This window comes from Apostichopus japonicus, chromosome 4 (assembly GCF_037975245.1).
Source record: "Apostichopus japonicus isolate 1M-3 chromosome 4, ASM3797524v1, whole genome shotgun sequence".
Taxonomy (NCBI): Eukaryota; Metazoa; Echinodermata; class Holothuroidea; order Aspidochirotida; family Stichopodidae; genus Apostichopus; species Apostichopus japonicus.
Window position 1 is genome coordinate 4,007,972 of NC_092564.1, and position 14,522 is coordinate 4,022,493.

The following is a 14,522-nucleotide window of genomic DNA, read 5'->3' on the forward strand; positions in this document are numbered from 1 at the left end:
ATCTCGTCAATGCATCAATTTTCTGCAAATTGACGAGTTGCACACTTACTACCATCTCGACAAAACGACCAAATTCAGAAAATTGACGTTTTGACAAGATAATGGATCTCGTCAATGAAACAATTTTCTGCAAATTGACGAGTTGCACACTTACTACCATCTCGACAAGATGACAAAAATTCAGATTCTGAATTTTGTCACGTTACCATCTCGTCAGCTCGTCAATTTGCAGATAATTGTCGTTTTGTCAAGTTGGTAACTCGTCAATGCAATGTCCTTTCTACGCTTCCGTACTTATATTATCTGCCAAACAAATGTTTAACACCCACTCTTTTATATAAACCAATCACCTCACTTGCAATTATATAAACGATGGAACTTTTCCAGAAAATTTATGAATGGTGTTCATGCACCGCTCACTACGCAGTATATGAATATTTATAAGATCGAATGACTTGCCGTGAGTCAGTAGCAAAACTATATTACGGATACGCACAGTAGAGATAGGCGCGGTGCCAATATCTAAATACTGTATCGAAATGTTGCTGTTTTGAGTAAGTAAACAAAACATCGTGTTAAGGGAAAATACATGACCGCCCCATCTAGAAGCAAGTGGTTTACTTACAATTTTGAGATTTTAAGGTAAGATTCCTTTACTAGAGATTCTTCTCATGTAAAGTAATAACCTATGTACATCTGTGTTCTTTTGAATGCCATTGATTATATCAATCAACGCCAAGAACGGCCTTCTAGCTGTCGCAGTTTGACCAAAACAAACCTTGCCTACTCTTACGTACATTGGCCTACTGTACACTGGGCTGTACACCAACTGTAGCCTTGTGTAAGCATAAAGCTGGTGACTGTCATCACGTTACTGTGCTTGGTCTTGGTTTCACGTTATACTTATAGCATTCTATAACTATTAAAATTGAGAGTAATTCCAAAAAAATCTTTGCCTTTAATTTAGTTAGATGGTAGACCAACTTGAATCCTGTATTGAACAAATTTCGTACCTTTCCATCCTTGTCAACTAATTTCGGGGCCTACTGTAGTGTAACGTTAGGGCCAAACAGTTACAGTAGGTTGAACTTGTTTTTAGGCCATGGATAAGTATAGTACTACTGTAGGCTAGTTATTCACTGACAGCCTTAGCACCAGTATTTTAGCATGGTGGGTTCAGTTATGAAGCATGGTTTTGCACCAGAAATTTGATCCATTGTCTAATACAATTCTTTAAGTATTTTGTAAATATCCCTTTTGATATAGCATGGATATCATAATAAAAAACAATGACAAAATAAGCAATTGATGAAATTGTGTGCAATTTTGTGAAAAAAAACTATCTTCAGTAATAATGTTACCATTTCAATATCTATATCAGTATCAGGGAGTGGAATGCATTTGAAATTCCCTCATGTGGTCTCAGATCAGTCACAATTACTATCCTTTGTTTTCATATATATTTTTCTCTTGCCATCTAGTTTATGGCACTGACAAAATCTGCTATAAAACTTTCTTAATGTTTAATAAGATCTCTGATGTGTATATTAGAAGTCAGAACCACTGTACATACAGTTTACAAACTGTTTGATAACATTTTCTGATACCCAGTTGCCAACAGAAACGCAGAATATCAAGTATGACACTTTTGTGGAAAAGCTCTTAAGCTGAGTTTGAAACTGAAATCCAAATTTGCCAATTTTGTACATATATGACGGCATAAATGTGAATACTTTAATACCAAAAGTGTCTGGAGACAAAATATAAATCAATTACAGTACAGTAATTTAATTTTGAATTAACCTTTGTTTGAAAGAAAAAACAATCCTACAGCAAAATAGCTAAGGTTGTTTGCAAACTACTCTTGTGCTTCATACATGTATATACTGTATTTAAAGGCAGAAAACTACTAGGAGCCCGTTTCCTCTGGTTTGTTTATTCCAGAGAGAGTGGGCAACAGTATATATGAAATGTGACAACTTTGTTTTTCACTTTCTGTAATTTACAGTAAGTAACTATGTCATATTAAGTTGTCAACTTAATACTATTCTGGAAAATGGTTATGACATGTAAACAGTATTACTGCAGATAAATTTACAGTACTTGAAGTGTTAGACAAATAGCTACATTCTCTCTTATTTTAGTGGAATTATGGTATTATAGAACAGTATTTCTCATATTTATTTTCTTAATTTGCAAAGTTTGTGTAAAAAGTAGGCCGAAATATAAACATCAATATACAGTACAAATCTAAGTTCCTAGAAAAAAGAATACAAAACAGAATGCATGCATGTACAGTACATACAAGATACATGTACTGATGTTAACAAATCAGATAGCCAAATGTGGATGTATGTGTCATACAGTACTTATTGTTTATGTAATGGGAACTTCAGAAATTATGTTATTCAATATACAATGGATGATGATTTGCATTGTAACTTATAATCCTTGAAATGTTTTCTTATTGAACAAGTTTCTAATCCCATCATCTGTTCTCCATTTCAAACCTCCTTGAAATGATATTACCCAAACTTCAATACCCACTTCCTCTTCTGTCCAAATGTACATTTCCCATAATTTACAAGGTTCTGCTACTGTACAGTATTCAGTTAAATTGCAAAAAGTGGCTTTGATATCTACAAACCTTTTCTTAGACTGACCTCCTTACAGTTCTTATTATAAATTAAATTCACTGAGAACTGAATGTCAGTGATTATCAGAGACCTAATAATATAGTAGTGAAGTAGTCTAACATTGAACTCTCAGCGTGTGAGGGATATACTTGTCTTCTACAGTAGGTGACAATCTTCCTTGTTACCAACATGATATTGTACCCAATTTTGGAGTATTTATTAAATTGATTAATTAATTTTATGACAGGAAATTAACACAAGTTGGCCGGTAGCCTGATACTTGCAGATCTACTATTGAAGCCTTTGAATAGAGCTGCAATTTGAACACAGACCAGCAAATGTTTAGCAGTTCAGTATACATGCATGATTGGGATACCCACTAGCAGTCTGTAGACCTCTGTAACATGTGAACCTTGAAACTTTTAAAGATCTACAGTATTGATGAAATCCAAGTGATCAGTACACAAACTGGTAATAGATCAATACTATAGCAGTATCTGTATGGTGTAGTGCACTTGATGCACACTGATCAGCTTGTTCCTTACATGTTCTAGTACAAATTCATATCAGTTTATACCAGAATATATTTGCTTTAAATGAATATGTACAGTATCATATGCAATGTCTGTTGTTTGTGCTCTCCTAAGTTGTACTTTGGCACTAACTTAAATGGTGAATAAAAAATTACTGAATGGAAAAGTTTACTAGATAAACAAATTTAACAAGTTAATTAAATATTAAGCTAGTTTAAATATTTAGCACAGGTTGTTTTTATAGTATATTGGCCTGCCCTGCCTTTATGGGAACTCTTCTTGAACAAGTTGAACAAAAGTTACTGTATTTGTTTGTGGTGAAAGGCGTAAACAAGGTCAACTGTTAAAGTACCAAAAGTGTATTAAATCTCTTGTTTTGAAGTGCATACTGTACTGTACAACCACTGCACTCTGTTGGTAATTTTGAATATATACTGTGTGTACACCGCAGTAGGCATTCAGAAATACACACAGGTATGTTAAATCCATATTTTGATCTTGGAAGCATGGTACTGTATGTAATTTGTAATGTACTTTTTATTCTTAATTTAAAGTTACATTTTTGTTATACATATTTCACTTAATTTCGATTTGATATGCTCTGGTTGTAGTTAAATTATCTGTAAATTTATAACACTTGAGTGTAAAAATGTTTTATCTTACTGTACATAAACCACTCTGTTATTAACCACAGTGGTTTCCTTACACCATACTTATCTGCCAAATTTTATAAACAAAGTTACTGACTGTTATAGACACTTTATTTCTTCCTGTAGTAGGTTGTCTGTAGTTACCACTGATAAAACAACATCCTTTGACATTCGTCTATCACCCAGGCTATAGTGTGGGAGTTGTGTTTGTGTTCGTTAAAGTTTTTGAAGTTACAAGTTTCCGTTACCTTGCAAATTGCAGGTGTACTGTGTACTGTGTAAGACAGTTACTACACATTTACTCAAAGATGCATTGGCATTGAATTTATCACATTATTTCTACAGTAGTATACCATAATTACTGGAATGTACTGTAAGGCATGAAATTTGTGGGACACAAACTTTTCTTTAAATGTAAGCACCATGATTCTCTCACAGATGTACTGTACAGTACATTACAGGACATGTGGACTGGTTTAAGCTAGTGTTCAACCGATTATGCATAACAGAAAATCCCGATTACCGATTATTTTTTTCATAATCGTACCGATTCCGATTATTTGATAATGAGAAAATATCCCGTATATACGAAATCGGCAATAAAGTTTGACAGAAACAATTATTGTTGTGATTCTCCCCTGTTTCCTTTTGCTTCGTTGTTATACAAGGCTCTAAGGTATCATTTTGTATGTACTAAATTACCTCTGGAGTTTCTCGGAAAGAAATAAAAAGTTTTTTTTTTTTTTTTAATTTCCAAAATACGGAAATACTGTATGACATTCTAATTAGTCAGCACTGTGCTAAGCGAATGGCCTAACCACCTCGACATGAATGTCACCTGGTAATGGCTTGAAATGGGCTAAGAATAGTTACTCAAAATATCCATCTCATAAAGTATCTCAGACAAACCATCCATCTTCAGTCTTTACCAAAGTGTAAATTTCAATGACATATCGCCGTGCATTATTTTGTACTTATTTTCAGTATTATTCCGTTTATGAACAAATAGAAATGTTACGAACTTGAAGTTAAACATACCTATTCGTTACCTATTTAACTCCATTCAGGTTCAATTAGAAAATGTAAGCTTAGGCCAATCAAACTGAAAAGCAAATTGTACCATCGTAACTTGTTTAAAATTACTCTAAAATGAAATACCAGATTGATGTAAAGAAATAATAACAACTAGAAACTACTCCAATATAAAATATAACATTCCCTCTATAAGATATCACTTACAGTACCTTTCAAACAAATGCCGATTTCCAGCAAATTGAAAGTTGTAAAGTAAGCTACGCATTTTTTTTTTTTTGCAAACCGATGGTTAGGCTACATTTCCCATTGACTTAGTGTGGTTGTTAGGCTAACATGTGGTCGAAGATTGCAGTTTCCGTGGATATTTTTATTTTTTATTTGCGACACAACTAGAGCAAATAAACAGATGGCAAGGTTAGATTTCCATGCAGTTGACTTAGTGTGAAGTAAGGCTACCATGTGGTCGGAGATTTGTGAGGATTTTAGGTTATTTTCGCTGGTACTGAAATTGCTTTGTGCAGGCCGTAACTTCCCGTTGATTGTGCGCGACCCTCCCGCACTGCTTTAAATTTGATGTGGGATGTGAAAACTGTTTGCGCGATTCGCGCTGCAACTGCAATTCCTAGCTAAAGCAAACGCATGTCACAATTAATTTTACACAGACACCTGATATAACGAGGGCGATTTTCTTATATTTCTTTTTCGCACCTGTAATTGTGCTTTAGGAGGGCTTTTTAGCACTTGCGAGGGCGAATCGCCCATCGCCCCCGTCATAGGCGTACGGGACCATTTCAGTTTGGGGGGGCAGAACTTTTTGTGCCCTAAAGTTCCCGTGACACTATCTAAGCGGAGCGCCACCATCGGTTGGCGCGTAGCGTACAAGAAAATTTTGGGCACACAATGCCTCTCAGATTGCCGGAAACAGCACTTCTGAGGCCTTGCAAGTTGCATCTAAACATTCTTTATTTTATAATCTCACGTTTTAGAAATTTACACTTCCCCAAAAATTTGGTATATTAGAAGAAGAAAAAATGGTAACATCACTTTGAAGGGGAAAAATGGGACAGTATATTTTTTAAGCTCCTATTTAGTTACCTTATTTATTATTTTAACACAGTACTCAGCTACCTCCAGAAAAACATACATTGTTCAACGACACATAAGCGGGATAATGTCGCTGTGTCAGGTGAGACTGCAATTTGTCTCACAAAAAAGTATAAAATATAACAAAGAATATGATAAACCCGTACTTCTATGCTTGTAGGCACCCCCCCCCACCATCTATGAAAAAGAAAATCTTTCTTCTATATACACTCATGTTGGGGATATCCAGGTCAAGGGCGGCGGAAGCACTTTTAATCTGGGGGGCACCTACATCAAAGGGCACTTTGCAGAAATTCGATTGGACTGATGCAGCCCTATATTTAGTACCCTTTATAACTCTTGTTGTATTATCTTATTTGTGTATACACATCACTCCATCAATGCCCCCCCCCCCCAAAGGAAAATATGCATACTAGCACTGCAATATCCAATATGCAAATTGGGAAACAAGGAACAAGTTTTCTCTTGAGACAAAATGAGGTGAAATCATGCTAGTTGCTAATGTAGAAATCTTCCGAATTAGACTGGTTTTTTTCTTGTTAATATCTTAACAAATTTTCCATTCGAAATAGTTTTAAGTTTGACCCACAGAAATTCATTAAAAGTCACAGGCTTAGCCAGGATTTGCAAAGTTGTATGCACGACTATCTGAGCGGAGCGCCACCATCGGTTGGCGCGGAGCGCACTATAAAAATTTTTGGTTTTACAAACCCCTCAGATGGCCGGAAACGGCCCTTCCCGAGTGTTCATTATGGTTCCCTGGCCTCTTGCTAACTTGAGGCACCTCAATTTCTATATAGAAAAAAGGCACATTTTTAACCCGAGGAAGAGTGGGTCCCGCCGCCCTTGGTCCAGGTAAACAATTGACTACTGTAGTTAGAAAAAAAAATTGATCTTGCAAAAAGCGTGGTAGCCCAGATGAACTGCGCTTACGGTGGTGTTCCACGAAATATTCTGGCATAATGATGCTGAATAAAGAAAATCATGGAATTGTCAGGCAAAAATTTGAAAAAGATTCGGGCAAGCTACTGCATATTTATATTCCAGATGACAAGAAATTCGGGCAAAAGTCCTGAAAAATTCGGGCAGCCTAAAAAAAAATATATATTTTTTTTCTCCTCTTAGGCTGCCCGAATTTTTCAGGACTTTTGCCCGAATTTCTTGTCCTCTGGAAATTTGGGGGGGCAGTCTGCCCCCCGCCTCGTACGCCTATGGCCCCCGTTTATTTCCGACCCTGTCAGGAACATTCGTTAATTCGCGAAATTGGTATTGCTGCTATGCTTACTGTGCCAAGAAATTTGAAGTCACTAACCACGAGGGAAGCAAAATCGGCGACCCTGGCAGCGTAAATTGATGAAAGTATACACTGTGAAAGACGTATAGAGGGTGTCTTATTTTAATATTTCGTAGTAAAAGAACAACCCTAATACATCAGTTGATATTTTCAACTTCCATATGTTTTTGAGTAATGATATTTTCACCTTCAATATGTTTTTGAATAATCGGTATGACATAACTGGTATTCCACGTTATTTTTACCGATTCCGATTATGTTCTGATTATGCAATATTCGTACCGATTCCGATTACTGTAGGTTAATCGTTTGAACACTAGTTAAAAGCATTGTGGTATTGTGAGCTTGCTGTGTAGCCTGTGTAGTAAGTGACTGGTATTGTTTGTTTTGAAAACGTAAAGGTAATGATACTTGACAAGACACTGACCAACACTGACCCACAGAAATGAGAATTACTGACATATACATCTAGATCACTTTCAATTTGATTGTTGCCTAAGAAGCATGTCTGTACTGTAATACACAGTACAAATTGCCAGTTTTGGCATTAATTGCTTGGAATATGTTACTCCCTGTAGTTTTCCTTCCAAAAAAAGACTTACTTTTCCAAAAAATTAAGAAAACATGTATGCAGGTTTGCTCTCCAGCCTTAATTGTATGATAATAACAAGTTGAATCTTGATCAAAGGTGCTAAAACAGAAACTTCTCTTCTCTGCTTTCCTTTCGGAGGCCCAGATATATTTTGTGCATATATGTTTCATACTGTAGTGTTAGTGCTGTACAGGTAGATCTCACAGAAAGAGCAATCGTATCGACGACAGGCTAAATGTCTTAAAATGAAATAATGCATTTCTAATTTTCGCGCAAATTGTCTCTTTCACAAAAATGACCTTTAATAGAGTTAATACCCTCTATTGATGTACTGTAATTTTGTTGTTTAAAGCACGTTGGTAAATTGGTAAAGTAGTGTTCAATTCTGCCTTGAGTGGAGGGCAATTGCAATTCCTTCACTCCCAATTCTTCTTCCCAGTGCACTGAGAAACATTCATGAGAGCTGTACAGTACTTACTGTATATATAACAAACTTATTTGGAGAGTATACAGTGCACAGTGTTTATTTATGGTACTGTATGTCAGACGTTTGGGGAAGAAACATTCCTGAATTTGAAAATTACCCTGTCCTTTTGGACTCCAAGTTCATTAGTGTAGGTATTTATTCTCCCCTAGTTAGCAATTACGGTAGATTGCATACTTAAAGGAGTAGGTGGTACATTTTGGAGACGTGCAGTAATACATGCATGCATGTTGTGCAATTTACTACTTTAAACTGCCAATTTCACTGTTGTTAGGCCTTTAGCCTAATTGCAAACAGGATATTGAATTATATCAAGTGAAAAAGAAAACCCTTGTTTCTGATCTACTCTTAAAAACACTGTGTGTTTAGAGTCTGTTACCAGGGTAATAACACACCTTATACAATGTTCTGTGTTCCTGTGGTAATTGTCTGATGCTAAAGGCAGGACTGTACCTATAATTACAGAAGCAACATAACCAGGTAACATACAGTAGCAGCTTCCTGGTATACAGTAACTGCATACTCTACTGTGCAGTACAGAGCTCTCTAGAGATCTATATTAGTCTTTTAACTAGGTTCATTCACTATAATGTTGGTAAATTGCACAATTTGTTTAAATGGAAGTCAACACTTACATCTTCTTGTTTTATAGATGGATTTGCCCTCACTCTTTCCCACAGAATATGTTACCCTGACATAATCAGAAAAACATACACTATACAGTACTGTAGGGTATTGCAGTAGTAGGGACTTGTACTACGTGTACAGTACTGTAGGGTATTGCAGTAGTAGGGACTTGTACTACGTATGTACAGTACTGTAGGGTATTGCAGTAGTAGGGACTTGTACTACGTATACAGTACTGTAGGGTATTGCAGTAGTAGGGACTTGTACTACGTATACAGTACTGAAGGGTATTGCAGTAGTAGGGACTTGTACTACGTACACTGTAGGGTATTGCAACAGTAGGGACTTGTAGTAATATGGCTTTGATGAAAGTTTGTATACCCATTTTATGACTCCATACAGGTGGCTGTTAGCACAAATCACTGATTTTATATCCCTAATCTGGGCAAGTCTACGTATAAAACATATCGGTATATTGTTAGTACTAAAAACCTGTCTGCATTCCATTTGAACCAGTCAGCTTGAAGGGTTGTTATGGTTTTTCACCAAATGGTCAATTCCATGATAAGGTCAACATCATACCCAAAAATTTAAAATCATTTTACATTAAAATTGTGTAAGTTTCCAATAAATAGAATACTTGAAGTTACTAAAAATAATTTTTTCACCCCTGAAACATTATTTGTTTGATTATGGGGTCGGTAATAACAAGTGGTTCCCGTAGTAACTAAATTATGAAAAATACAGTGAAATTTCATTTTGTGCAGATTTGTACATAGTAATCATAGGTATCATCAGTTTTATGGACTAATTATATTTGCTATAGCATAGTGCTCACTGAAAAGCTTCAATTTTTTTTTGACATCAAGGCATTAGACAATAGTGGTGAATTGAAAACACCCTCGATTTACTGTCACGCGAGTCACAAAATTTACTGTTTTTGTTTTTTTTCTCCTTGCCTGCACAAGACTTTTACTCCAAATAATGAATATCAAGTCTTCACATAGATACCAAAAGGATTACTGAATTTTCCTTTCCAGAAGATATTCAAATTTTGTGGAAAATCACCCTTTACGAATGTCACGCGAGTCACGTCACGCGAGTCACGTCAATTCAAGATAGTGTTTCTGCCAATTTATTGTGTGTTGGACTAATTATATTTGGTATAGCATAGTGCTCAGTTAATAGCTTCAATTTTATTTTAACATCAAGGCATTAGACAACAGTTGTTAATTGAAAACAGTAAACACCCTCGATTTACTGTCACGTGAGTTACAAAATTGACTGTTTTTGTTTTTTTCTCCTTGCCTGCACAAAAGTTTTACTCCAAATAATGAATATCAAGTCTTCACATAGATACCAAAAGGATTACTGAATTTTCCTTTTCAGAAGATATTCAAATTTTGCAGAAAATCACCCTTTACGAATGTCACGCGAGTCACGTCACGCGAGTCACGACAAATCAAGATAGTGTTTCTACCTATTTACTGTGTGAAAATTACAGGGATGTTATAGTTTGATGAATGAAGAACACTGATTAAAGATATCATAAATGAATTCCCCTTTAATTAGGCAACTTGAATAATATGTGCACACATAATGCAACTAATAATAATAATTTCATTTGAAATATCAGAATTTAAAATCATGAATATTTATTCGCAATATAATGCCTATTTTATCACCACATTTGGAAAGTTACCACATGTCATTGATTTTTTAGTAATATACAAAAACATAATCTATATTTGTATCTGGCAATGCCATGTGCTATGACTTGACAACCTTAAGGTTTTAACTGCTCAATCATTCCCAAAATCGTATTGGCGAATGTATCTTCTCAATATTACACTTTTGGTTTATTCAAATATGACAAATAAGAATGGTAATTTGAATCACATTTTGATAGATCTGTTTCTTTTATAACTTTCAAATGAGTGACTTCAACAGACTAAATATTGTTATAAATATTAATTGACAAGATATATTGCCTGAACAACTGTACTACCCGTACAGTATATTACCTACTGTCTGCAGTCATGAAAGTAACTCAGGGACATTAATATGATCTGGACATTCCCAAGGGAAGTACCTTTTGGACACTTTCTAGACCAATGAATGTTTTATTTCACTAGGCAAGATCTATACCTTTGATTCACTACTGCATTTGGTCTAGAACTATTCGAAAAGTGAACTTGTCACGCGAGTCACGTTTTCTTGTCACGCGAGTCACAATACATCTTCATCGTTATTTTCATGCGTTACAACATTTTTTCAAAGTTGCATAGCAATTGAGGTAGAGGTGATTTTCAACTTCGGTATGATTATAAAAAGTGATTGGAAAAATTTTAATAAGACATAAGAAATTGAACATTTGTGTGTGCATTCTGATTTTTGCTAATAGTAACTGTCACGCGAGTCACGTTTAGTTTTTCGCCAATTTCACCCCCAATACTTGAGGTATAAATATTTTTTGTCTACTGTTGTAAGCATTAAGGCGTACTTCACTGACTACATGAATGCTTTTCTCCCAGGTAACTTCTTTATTTGTTTAATGATATCAAATAGAGAGGAATTTTAGTAAAAATGTCACGCGAGTCACCATGGAATTGACCAAATATGTTCACAATGAATTACGCCCCCACAATTGTGCATATTTGTGGTGCAAGCAATTTTGTTTCAACATGTACAAGAAAAATACTAATAAATTGGCAGTCTGATGCTTTTAATGGGCTCAGTGACTGTTGCACTTATGTGGGTGTGGGTGTGTATAGGTGTAACTGTAAGTGTATGTTTTGGCTAGCTTATAAACATTTTATCTCAGGCTTCTCAGCAAACACAATTTAAATCAATGTCATACTTGGTAGGTAGATGCCCCATCATGTGTGGATGTGCTGTATTGTTTGTGGTTCCCATTTGTGAATATTAATGAGTGGGTGGGCTTAACATTAAATTTCTTAAAATGTCAATCTCTTCAACGGTACAGTATATCCAATCTCGTTCATAAATTTGCTACTGTAAGGTGATGTAAATACATAGTAAGAACATCTTCTTTGCAAAAACAATTGTGACCTCAATAATATACATGAGTGGGTGGGACTTAATGGGAAATTGTCAAGAACAGATTGTAAACATGATATCTCAACAAACACAAATTGAATCAATGTCATATTTGCTATGTAGATGTGCCATATTGTGTTTGTAGTTCCCATCTCATGAATAATAATGTGGATGTGGCTTACCAAGAAATGTTGAAATGTCACACAATATCTCAGCAACTGTATGTCTGATATAGTTCTTACTTGGTATGGTTATGTAACTACTGTATAGTAAGTATATGTTCTTTGAAAAAAATCTTACCTCATTAATATTTATGAGTGGGTGTGGCTTACCGTACATTTTAAATGTGAATATTTCTGCAACTGTATGTCTGATTTAGTTTACAGTGAAGTTACACTTGGTATTGTGATGTAATTGCATAGGGCTTGTACAGTACATGTTCTTTCCAACAACAAGTTTTACCTCATTAGTAATCATGAGTGGGTGGGACTTAATGGTAAATTATCACATACGCTCTTGTAAACACGATTTCTTAATGACCATAACATGAATCAATGTCAAACTTGTTAGGTACGTAGATGCCCCATGATGAGAAGGTTGTTTGTGGTTCCCATCTAATGAATAGTAATAATGGGTGGGGCTTAACATTAAATTCATATAATGGTACAGGTATGGTGATGTTGGTACATGTATAATAAGCACATTTTCATGACGTCTCCAACTTTACATGTCATAAATATTCATCAGATTGCAAGAATTGGCTGTTGAACACAAGAGGACAACCAAATGTTCCTTTTTCCATGGTTTTCATCCTTGGCATATTAGATTTGTCACACTACATTCATAGTTACTGTATAAACCATGTTTTGTTTTTTGTGCATATATCATGAATATTAATCAGTGAACATAAAATTATCAGTCAGATATCTTTGAAATATTAAGTCTAATTAGCTTTATATCCATGTACCTAGATAATATCATGTAAGTATATAGATACATGCTTATGAGATCATCAAATTTGACCTCATTAAATATTCATGCATGTATCTGCTTTATTATGATGTCACTAAATAGACTTTGTCAACATGATAATGATTCTTGGTACCTTCCTTTTTATGTTGCAGAATAGTGTACAGAAGTGTATGAAACTATGAATATTAACATACATGCTTACCACACTATGGATCTGTTTGTGCATCGGAACCACTAAATAAACGTTTTCATTTTCTGGTTTGTGTTTGTGTCTGAGATAAGGAGAACTTAATCAATAATAAAACAGCCCAACAATTTGATAATCCACAAGCACAGCAACTGCATTAGTATGTAACCCTTTAACTTTGCTGGGTAAACTTTTCCAAATTTGAAGACATGTTGTTATATTATTTGCCACCAGACAAGACAGAAATTTGTAAAACATAGTGTGCTTCAGTTTCTGTTTCTAAAGACAATAGAGTAAAAGAAAGGGACAAAACCAGCATACTGTACTTTGTGATTGTTTATTGCATATAAGTACAAATTTGGTAACTTCATTCATGAAGAGAAACACAGCTCAGCACTGATTGTGCGTCACAGTTCCTTTTTCAGGACATTTGAGTAAACTTCTCTTCTTGATCATACATATTGTCTAATAAATCGATGGTTCCTAACTTCCTACTTCTGGAATTATCTCTTGGAAATTTCCCCGGTCCTGAAGTTTATATTCAGTTGTTTGGTTTTACACTTCCATTGTATGTAAATGTTGTGCATTGCATGGTATGGTACATGCAGATACTGGTGGATCATAGATTGATATTTGATATCATATATTGAGCACACTGATGCAAACAAACCTGTGAAAACAATTGCTCTTAAAGATCTCTAAATTTGTTACCGAGTTGCCGATAAAGGCCAGATTAGACTTTTTGTTTTCCTTTTAATTTAAAATCATTTCCAAATTAAGGCAATGAACATTCAACTTTTGTTAATTAACGTTGTAGATCCTTTTTGAGTTTTCACCTGATGTGACAAGCAAAGTAGACATTGATGATAAATGTTATAGGTTCAAGGTAACAGTTCATTGGCTGCCTGGTTCTTATGAATCATTTAATGTATCAGTAATGCAGGTGTTCAACACTGTACTCTCCATGTACTGTTGTTCAACACCCAATTGTGTCAATAAGGGCACACTTGTACAGGTCTAATAACAGGCAGTACACTGACACTGAAATTACTAAGTTAATAAATACTATATTTGTCATGAAAATAAATTTCTCAGGACCGCATCTTCAGCAACCAAAAACTACCCTAAATTTGAAGGCTAATGTTTACAAAATATAATGATCTGATTTGTGTCAATGTTGTTGACAAACAGTAGTACTGTGTGAATAGTGAGCCTGCCAATTTTTTTTTTGGCAAACTCCATTTTTTTTGGCCTTTCTTAATAATGCCATGTTTATAGGCATACAGTATGACTTTGTAGTACTGTACAGTACACGATGGCTGTAAAATCCATGTTTGATAGTTAATAA

The 14,522-nt window shown here is 35.0% G+C and overlaps 1 protein-coding gene across 2 annotated transcripts in view; it reads left to right on the forward strand.

Moving 5' to 3' along the window:
• The first annotated feature begins 436 nt into the window (after positions 1 to 436).
• LOC139966187 (uncharacterized) overlaps positions 437 to 14,522 on the forward strand; it is a 63,121-nt gene continuing 49,035 nt past the window's right edge. The window contains exon 1 of one of the 2 annotated variants that reach the window (XM_071968965.1): positions 437 to 642. In XM_071968965.1, the coding sequence (XP_071825066.1) occupies positions 590 to 642 (53 nt within the window). In that variant the 5' untranslated portion in view covers positions 437 to 589. The remainder of the gene's footprint in view (positions 643 to 14,522) is intronic. The other variant, XM_071968966.1, reaches the window with a different exon arrangement.